General features: G+C 40.1%; 1 protein-coding gene across 1 annotated transcript; it reads right to left on the bottom strand.

Annotated features, from left to right (window-relative positions):
- Nucleotides 1-2,273: 2,273 nt before the first annotated feature.
- On the bottom strand, nt 2,274-3,247 carry LOC102523438 (olfactory receptor 2AT4). Its single transcript, XM_006173294.2, has one exon. The coding sequence runs from the start codon at nt 3,243-3,245 to the stop codon at nt 2,274-2,276; it is 972 nt and encodes a 323-aa protein (XP_006173356.1). The 5' UTR covers nt 3,246-3,247.
- Nucleotides 3,248-10,359: the final 7,112 nt, after the last annotated feature.

Here is a 10,359-nt window from a genome sequence, read left to right on the forward strand (position 1 = left end):
ACATTCTCTGAATTTGGATTAATGTATAACAACATGTATCTACTATTATAGTATTATACAGAATAGTTTCATTGCCCTAAAAATCCTCTTGTGCTCTGCCAATTCATTCCTCCCCTGTCCTAACCCCTGACAACCACTGATCTTTACTATCTTCATTGTTTTGCCTTTTCCAGAATGTCATACAGTTGGAATCATACAGTATGCAGCCTTTACAGATTGACTTCTTTTACTTAATAATACGCATTTAAATTTACTATTTCTTCAAAATTAACAAGGTCATGAAAGACAAGGAAAGACCAGGTCACTGTCAGTCAACCAAGGAGACATGATAATTAAATGAAAGGTGGTATCCTAAATTAGATCCTAGAATGGAAGAAGGATATTGGTGGAAAACCTGGAGAAATTTGAATAAACCTTGCAGTTTAAGTATTTATCAATGTTAGTTTCTTAGTTTTGATAAATGTACCATGGTAATGTAAGATGTTAAAATTAGAGGAATCTGGATGAAAGATAAATGGAAACTATATTTCTAAAAAATTTTTAAATTAAAAAAAATTTTATTGAAGTGTAGCTGATTTGCAATGTTAGTTTCAGGTGTACAGCAAAGTGATCCAGTTATACATATACATACATACATATTTTTTTCTTTTCAGATTCTTTTCCATTAATTGTTATTACCAAAAATTGAATACAGTTCCCTGTGCTATACAGTAGGTCCTTGTTCTTTATCTATTTTATATATAGTAGTATGTATCTGTTAATCACAAACTCCTAATTTATCCCTCCCCTACTCATTCTCCTTTGGTAACCATAGTTTGTTTCCTATGTCTGTGAGTCTGTTTTTGGTTTGTAAATAGAATTTGTATCATTTTAACTCTGTACTATTTTTGCAGCTCTCTGTAAGTATAAAATTGTCGCAAAGTGAAATATTTCAAATGGCAATGGTTATAGAAATATCTAATTTAAATCTAATTTATTTTAAGTAAGCAAAATTATAACTTTTTTAAAAGACGTCTCAATGTAGCTTAAGTTGTTATGTTGTGTTGGATTTTTCTTGTTTTTATGTTATGTCCCCCTTAGGATGTAGTTAAAGTATTGTTTTAAAGTCACTTACAGTAAATTTTCTTCATGGTCATGTCATTAATTTAATAGACATCCAGGGTCAAGTGTTTATTTAAAATAGGGGGGAATTGTGGTTATTTTCTCTTTGAATTATTTTAATTATGTAAAACTGTACATACTTTTAAAGTCAGACTGTACTTTTAAGTTCGTCTTGCTTCCATTTTTGTCCCTTCTACTTTGTTCTCTCTCTCTCCTTATATAAGGGTAACCATCTTTGTTAATTCAGAGGTTTAATCCTTCTAGGTTTTTCTGGAATTTTAGGCAAATTATCTCTTTTCTTACGAAAAGGTTGTTCTGTAGCTTGCTTTTCTCACTTAGCATAACCTAGATGACACCATATCAGTATATAGAGATCTTCATCACTTCCTTTTTATAGCTGCATTGTACTTTTTTATAGTTTCTTCAACCAGTCCCCTGTTGATGAATGAGTAGCCTAATGAATTATTGCCAGTGTATCTTTGAGACAGATTTCTAGAAATGAGATTGTGGGCCAAAGTGTAAATGCAACTACACTTTTGGTGAGTACTGCAGTAGTGCTCTACCAATTTGTACCCTCCCAAGCAACTTATGAGAGTTCTGATTTTCTGCATGCATGTTGCCAAATATTGGATTTTTCCTAATCTGATTATGTGAAAAAAATGGCATTTTGGTGTAGTTTTAATTTGTGTTCTTTTTATACAGTAGACTGGAATACTTCTTCATTATTTAAAGACTGTTGCATCTTTTTTGTAATCTGTCTTTTCACATATTTTGCCCATTTTTACATTGGAATGTTAGATTTTTGTTCTAAAATTTTAGGAGCTCTTTATCTATTTTGGACATTTGCCCTTTCTCTGTGATGTAAGTCTTTTCTTTTTTGACTTTGCTTATAAAGACTTTTTGCCATGAAGATTTTGTTTTTTAGAAAAACCTTCTCGAATTATGAAGTAGTGAAATCCTTATATGACAACTCAAGATATCGTATAAAGATTAACATTATTTCATTGCACCAAGGGAAAGCTCTGGACTAAAATATGACAACCACTGTTATAGCCATCTGCTCCACTGAATTTTCTTTTATCATTCTATAGTCATTAATTTATTTATTTAAGAATATTTATGGAGTTCCTGATCTGTGCTGGGCACAATCCTGAGAGCATAATTAGCTGCATCTAAAGGTCAAGGGCTCCTACCCCAGACTGGGTCTTGAGACATGTGATTTTGGTAATGGCTGCCTTGACATCCTTGTTTCTTAGAGTGTAAATGAGAGGATTGAGGATTGGTGTGAGAATAGCATATACTACGTTGCCCATGACGTGGAAGTCAAGGGGCAGGTCCGCCCTATAGGCCACGTAGGCTATGGCAATGGAGGAGTAGTAGGTGCCAACCACCAGCAGGTGGGAGCTGCACGTGGAGAAGGCTTTTGAGCGTCCTTCTCGGGAGCTGATGCAAAGCACCGAGGCCAGGATGTGGGCATAGGAGAGAAGCACCAGGAGAAGGGGCAGGAAGGACACCACCATGGCGATGCAAAAGCCCATGAGGGTCTGGGGTGTGGTGTCAGAGCAGGAGGCCTGAACTAGAGACAGATGATCACAGAAGCAATGGTAGATGTGAGCAATGTTGTCATATGCCATCTGGGAGGTCTTCACTACTGCTGGGATGGGCAGGAGGAGGGCAGTTAACCAGGCAGTGGCTGCCAGTGCAGCATTGGTCTCTGGGGTCATATGGACAGGGTAGTGCAGTGGGCGGCAGATAGCCACATAGCGGTCATAGGCCATGACCACGAGGATGAAGGCTTCTGAGCATGTAAAGCTTTGGAAGAGGTACATCTGCAATAAGCAGGAAGTAAAGCTGAGAAAGTGGTCCCCAAGCAAGAACAGGGACAGCATCTTGGGGACAGTGGTTGTGGTGAAGAGGATGTCCAGGGCAGAGAGGTTGATCAGGAAGAAGTACATGGGTTTGTGGAGGCTGGGCTCTGCCAGCACAGCCACCAGGATCAGGGCGTTACCCATAAGGATGAGAAGATAGAAGAGGAGAAAGATGAAAAACACAGGGAGGAAGAAGGACTCTGGCAGAGAGGGGATGCCCACCAGATAGAAGACTGGTGAGCCACCTACTGATCCATTACATGTTGTGGCCTCCATAGTGAGACAGAGCTAGACTTCTGGCAGATGGGAAGCTGGAACATCTGGACACTGGAGTATCTGGAAACCACAGAAGCAAGGATTCTGGAATGAGGATTCTATAATATTTATTCTCTAATCAAAATATAAGCATAATTATTTACAACCAACTCTTGAGGACTTATTGGTGGGCTGTAATATTGACTTCAACCTTGTGAACCCAAAACTTCTACCTTTTTTCTTTTGTCGAACATTAATTATTAATGAACTGATAACCTACCAAATAGAAGTCATCATGCTGTGTTCAGGTGATACAGTGATGAAAATAAAGAAGGCAGGAAAAGTCCCTACCTTCTTAGAGTTTACATTTTACCAGGAAAATCAGATCTAAACAGTTGATTGTTGAATTATGATTGTGAGGAGTTCTTTGGAAAGATTACTGCTGGTCTTCATCTTAGATTTCATGTGTCTAGTTTGGGATGTCAGATCTCTTAAATCAAGTCCTGAAGCTCATGCCTCTACTTTGCACTCAAAGTTCCAACCATGTTGCTTTGGAAGTGCTGCTTTCTCCAAGGTTCTTTGCAGCAGGCTATTGCTCACATAGTTATTAAGCTTATTTTCCTCTTGTGTGCCTTAAGTAGTGGTTTTTCCTGACTCTTTTTAAGCTAGTTGTCTGGACTTCTGCTCCTATGTAGGACATAATAGGTCATGGTAGCCCAACACTTTCACTGCAACAATTAGACACAAACCTGGATAAATTACACAAATCACATTTTTTAAAATAAATTGGAGAAACATGAGTATAGTAAGGATGAGATGAACTGGAACTCCAGGGAGGAGGGATCCTCCAAAGTGAACTGACAATCACCAGCTCTTTTCTTCTCTGGGAATATGATTACTCCCTCCCTGATTTTACTTGTGATAAAACATTTTTCATGCCACTGAATCATAAAAGTGCCAAACCTAGAAATGTCCAGCCAATTTTTTGTTTCTTTTCTTAGACAAAAGAGGGAAGGGCTTGCCCAAGGTCACACAGCCAGTGAGCCACAGAGCTAGGACCAGAACCCAGTCCTCTGACACTCAAACCAGGACTCTTTATTCTTTATTATGTTCCCTGGAGAATCCGGAAGCTTAAGTTATCATGTGGGGTGAGATTGGGGCAAAGATTTTCTCTTTCCTTCTCCAATTCTAAGATGATATTGTCAGCAACAACCATAAATTTCAATTTGTTCTTTAGTCTCTAGTGCGGAGGAGGCCTGATTCCCTGTCAGGGAGTGAAGGCTGGTAAAATGTCTTTCTAAAAGAAACACGGAACAGGCCACTCCATTGTGACTGCTTCATTGAAAGAAAAAAAAAAGTATTCTAGAGGTCAGCCCCCATTATCCAGGCAGAAAAGCAAAACTCGTGCATCTCAATTTAAAAGAGTGAACTCTCAGCTAACCAAACTCAATCTGCCTGAGGCAATCACCAGGTTTCTTGCATACCCAAGCTCATGCAAACTACATTTTCCTGCATGTTGTTAGAGCTCAGAGAAGTCAATTTTGGATTGAATGTCACTGAGTTAAGCTGAATTGGGGTTTGAGGAGCAGAAACTCAGAGCTATCAAGTCCAATTGTACCCCTTCTTCTCCCTCCTCTGGTTCATTTCTATTAAGTGGAGGAGACAAAGTCTGAGTCTAAAGTCCAGAAACAGAGTGTCTTCTCAAGGCCAACCAACAAATTCACAGCAGAGATGGGTCTTAAACTCAATGTCCTGGCTCCCATCCAGTGTTTGTAAGGTTTTTTTCATGAGAGAAGATGATTCCTTAGCCTGCCATTCAAAGCTCATCTTCTTGGAGCCTTATTTCTCCTGTCTCTAGTCAAATGGCAACTCCTTGCTCTTGCCTTGTTCCCTTTCCAAACTAAGCTTCAATGTTCCCTCCTCCAAGAGGTCTTTGCTGTCTCAGCTGGCTTGGCGGCTTCTTTTCCGAGCTCTTACAGTTCCTGTGCTTTCCTTTGTCATCACTATGATCACACGGGGTTGTCTCTGTCTATTTATGTGTCTATGGCTCCATCAGACCAGGAGGATTTGCAGGGCTGTAATGGGGCCTAATTGTTTCTATTTAATAATGTACCACCACCCTTCTCAGGAGCTCAGTGCTGCAGCAACGGGAGCCAGGATGCAACTTTCCCATCTGGCTTCATTTTGGTGCTAAATTATAAAATTGGAATGAAGGGGTCATTAGCAAATCCCATTTCTTATACAGATGGAGAACACAAATGGGGGGCTCAGAAGCATGCTGTGATTTGCCCAAGGTCACACAGTAAGTGGGTGACAGAATCAGAACTAGACTATCAGTGGGGCTGGATTATCACCTTGAGCCCAAGATAACCCAGCAATGAGCCCAGGCTGCCTCATCTACTTGGGGCCACAAGACAGACCAACCAGTTGAGGTTTATTTGCTCACCCCAAAGTCAGTGAAGCACTTTCCTTCCCTAAGCTTCTGTTTGGCAGATTGGGCCTGTGCAGCAAAGCATGTGGTTAGGACGCCAGCTAGACAGGAGCACTGAAAATGTTTTTGAAAGAATTTAGTGTTTGAGTTTTTTAAAAAGCATCATTTGATGTAGCATCATGGTGAAAATCAGAAAATTTCTGTATTTCTTTACATTTATTTTGTGGTTCAGATGAAATGATTTCATTTTGGATACATATTACGAGGGCAGGGTGTTTTCACTGCTTAAGGACAGTAAACATATTGTTAGAGGACCATTTCCTTGGTCAGGATTATCTACGAGCCAGTTACAGTGCTGGTGGGGGACAAAAAAACAAATTAAATTTCCTGAATGTCCAACCTGACACCTCACATTTCTCCTCCCATCATCCAGTCCTGCTGGGGAGTGGTTATGCCCTTTCAACAAATGAGAAACTGAGGGGTGAAGGACAGACCCTTGTTCAAGGCTGGTGAGGGCTGAGAGCAGAGGTTGTTCTGGAGCCAGCCTGCTGCGTAGGACTGAGCCCTGCCTGGCAACCAAGAGTCCTGATTCCTGGGCCAGCTCTGCCACTCCCTTGCTGTGACTTTGGGCTTCTGAGCCTGTTTTCCCATCTGCAAAATGAGGGCTTTGGAAGAGATGATCTCCTCCAACTTAATAAACATTTTTGAGTGTCCCCTCTGTGTTTGGCCCAGTGAGAGGTCGGAGATGAATGTCTCATTGTTCAAGCCTCTAAGCAGGGAGAACAAAATTCTCCCCTTCGATAAGCTCCTGTTGCACACTTGAATCCTTATAGCTGTTGTGTCATTACACTTCACTACAACTCCCAAATCCATGCTGTTCCCTGGTATTTCTGCTACCCTGTGCTATTCCCATAGAAGAGGAGCAGGATATGTGTGAATTACAGAGTTTGGGTTCATTAACTGGAGTTAGAATGTCTCAGGACCCTGACATTCACACATAAAGTGTGTGCTCCAGGGCTCCTCAGCATGGCTCTGCACACCCCTGGCCTCCCTGAGTCTGTCTGCCCACCCCAGCCTTTCTTGCTTCTAGACAATCCCTCCCAGCGCAGCTCACCTGCCAAGTCTCATGCACCTTGGTGTCTTCTGTGGAGTTGCCACACGTGGCCCTGAGGGGGAGGTTGGGGCTGAGTCACAGCCCTTAAACCCCAGAGCCATGGCCTGCTGGGACACTCTCCTTCAAGTTGGCTCCCCCATGGGACCCCATACCTGCCACCTGGGAACAACTTCCTATGATGGAGCCAGGGACATGGCCTGGGCTTTGCAGATAATGAAAACAGCATCATTAACTACCCTCATGGGCCACAGAACTTTATTGTTAATGGAGCAGTTTGATTCCTGTTTTCCTATCTGGTCTCACAACAGCCAGTAGGATTGTTCCTACTATTTGACATTTGAGGAAACTGAGATCTGGAGAAGAAAAGTGACTCGAGTGGCTGGGGCAGAGCGGGGATTTGGACCCAAGACTCCAAATCCAGTTTAGCAGTTTAGCAGCCCATCATCTAATGGCTGAGACCTGAGTTCTTTCCAGTTTTGTCATTTTGGACAAATCCCTTAACTGCACGGAGCCTTCCTTTCCTTATCTATATAATGGGCTATGGGGAAGATTTCATGCTTAGCCTAGTGCTAATTAAGTGAGAGCTATTATGGTAATAAACCCAAATAGGCAAACCCTGTTGCATGACTGAGGTATAACTACTGCTGTTGTGCAATGAGGAACTTGCAAAGGTTCTAAGAAAGGAATGTGAGGTGGAGGTCTGTCCCCCAACCCCAGGCAGTGGCAAAGCCGAGTCACAGCCTTTCCTGCCTCAGGCTTTCTGATTCTCTTCTTTGGCTCCATAGCTCTCTATTTCTGACTCTGTCATTCTCTCATTAGTATGTATAACATTTAAACAATTGAAAAAATTTCACAATTAACAAATAAATCCCATTGTATTTTCCTCACTACAGAGCTTTATTAGGTAAAAAGTGGAAGTTTTCTTCACACCAGCCCTTCCCATGTTTCCCCTTCTCCCCTCAGAGGTAATCACTGTTGCCGATTTGGTCAGTTCCTTTCAGACCTTTCCTAAACATGTGGGGTGTGGAGGGAGGGGATTGGTTTGTTTTCTTTTAGCATAAATTGGATTATTTGGTACTTATTGTGTCAATTATATTCTTTGTGTGTGTGTCACTTATATTCTAATGTAATAAGTCTTAGCATTTTTCTGTCTGATCTGCTTCATTCTTTTATCTGATATTTTTCGTATATGATAGTATGAATATGACATAGTTTGTCTAATAATTTCCCTGCTGATGGACATTTGAGTTGTACCCAGTTATTGACATTATGAGCAATATTATCATTAGCATCCTTTCAACATGCATTTGGGGACACATATACCCAAATATTTCTCTGAAAGAGATCAATAGAAGTAGGAATTCTGGGCCAAGCAGTAAGCAGATTTTAAAATCTGCATGTGTGCTTGTATGGGGACAGTCCCAGCTTCAAATCCCGAGGCTCTGAGAACAGTGAGCCACAGGAATGACTGAGATGACCTTGTTACACCAGTGCCGGATGCTGCTGCCCAGAACCAGGAGGAAACCAGGCATAAGCAATTCATTGTAGCCCACAGACGAGACTTCCATAATAGGTCTCTGCAGTCAGTAGATCTACAACTACAGGATGCAAGATTACTAAGCCATTGGAACTTCATGGAAACCAGAAACTGGTACAGTAGAGGCTGCAGCCCCTTCTGATCTAATGAACTTCATGATGGAGCTGAAGATGGTTTGAGAAGTTTCTTTGAATTACAAATAAGAACTATATGTGCCACCTCATCCTCTGCAGATCTCTCCCTCTGATTGAAGAGAGGAACTTGGGTTTGGGATAAATTTGTATATGTGAATGTTTGCTTCCGTATCATAAAGGTAAATGCTGAAGGTATTTAAGCGGGAGAAGGTCTAACCACTCTTAAATGAAAGGCAAAGAATTCTGCAGAATAACCAGATTGTTAGGTGGAGTCTTCTGTTTCTGTTTTTCAGACACTACAGAACTCCTTAGGAAACATCCAGAGCTAGCTTTTGGCAGCAGGAAGATAACTAAAGGCTTTCTGAGATGTTACAGATGAAACTAATTAAAGAACCCGGGAACTTGGGCCAGAAGTACTCACATGGAGTACAACAGTTGGTAGAAATGCAGTTAAGTCGGAGAAAACAAACACAAACCAAGACGTAAATTCCTTTTAGGTTTCCAATTTTATTTTATGTTACTAATGAAAAGGAACCTAAATAGGAGAGCTAAACAGTTAGCTGAGATTTCCTTATGAAAAGCCAACATTCTAAGACTTACTATTATGACACTACAGGATAAAATATGATTTATTTCGTTACCTCTGAGAATAAAAATGTCCTCATACTTCTAGGAAATGACTGGCTCTTCTATAGCCATGGTGACAAATAGTCAGCAGAACTCTTTTTAAACCTGTTTCATTGTTCAAAGACAGCTTTGCATCAGTACACACATTGCTAAAAGCCAGCAAGTCTCAAAGTCAGCCACCCAGCAACTGCTTCACTCCAGTAACCACACTTCTGTGGATAAAGGCAAACCCACCCCTAGATACTCCCACTCCTGAGAGTCCACCAACCCCTGATCTCTACATTTTCCACAGCCTTACATAAGATCAGCTCCCTGTGTTGCTCAGAAACAAACTGTGCTAGAAACTACAGCATTCCTGTGCTTAAGCTAGCAATAAACTCAGCTTTTTGTTTCAGATGTTGCACGGTGGTCTCTCCTTTTAACGTTTCTTATTTATGTCACTATATTTGGTAGTAATGTCCTGTCTTTCATTTTTGATTTTAGTAATTAGGTCTTCTCTCTTTTTTTCTTGGTCAATCTAGTCTAAAGGTAAAGGTTTGTCAATTTTGTTGATACATTCAAGGAACTGATTTTGGTTTTGCCTATTTTCTCTGTTGTCTTTCTCTTATCTTTTCATTTATTTCCACTCTGATCTTTATCATTCTCTTATGCCTACTGATTGCTTTGACTTTAGTTTGCTTTTCTTTTCTAGTTTCTTAAAGTTAAAAATTAGTTTCTTAATTTGAGATTCTTCTTTTTAAATGATAAGTATTTACAGCTACGAATTTCCCTCTAAGCGCTGTTAACAGGTACATCTCATAAGTTTTGGCATATTGTGTTTTCATTTTCATTCATCTCAAAATATTTTCTGACTTCCCTTGTGACTTCTTTTTGAACCCATGAACTATTTGGGAGTGCACTGTTCAATTTCCACATATTGTGGAAGTAGCTTTCAGTGACAGAGCTTTTATTATTTTAAAATAGCATAGAAAAAGTGGGCAGGTTATTTAAAACACATATTGCTTAGAACAAAAAAAAAAAGCTACTTTAGAAATAATGAAGTCTTCAAAGGTGAAACTAGACAAGGTTAGGGTGAACAATTCTGGGAATATATTTGAAGAAAAAAAAAGGAGAAATAAAGGAAATTAAAGTGAACTATGCTATTTGGAATATAAACAGAGAGCACAAAATAAGAATTTATTATGCTATAATCATTTTACTTACCATTAAGAAGATATAAAAATCAATGCAGAAAAAATGGTATTACATAAATATCGTTCTTATAATGGAATCAAAATCTTATGACTGCAGAA

This window comes from Camelus ferus, chromosome 10 (assembly GCF_009834535.1).
Source record: "Camelus ferus isolate YT-003-E chromosome 10, BCGSAC_Cfer_1.0, whole genome shotgun sequence".
Classification (NCBI taxonomy): domain Eukaryota; kingdom Metazoa; phylum Chordata; class Mammalia; order Artiodactyla; family Camelidae; genus Camelus; species Camelus ferus.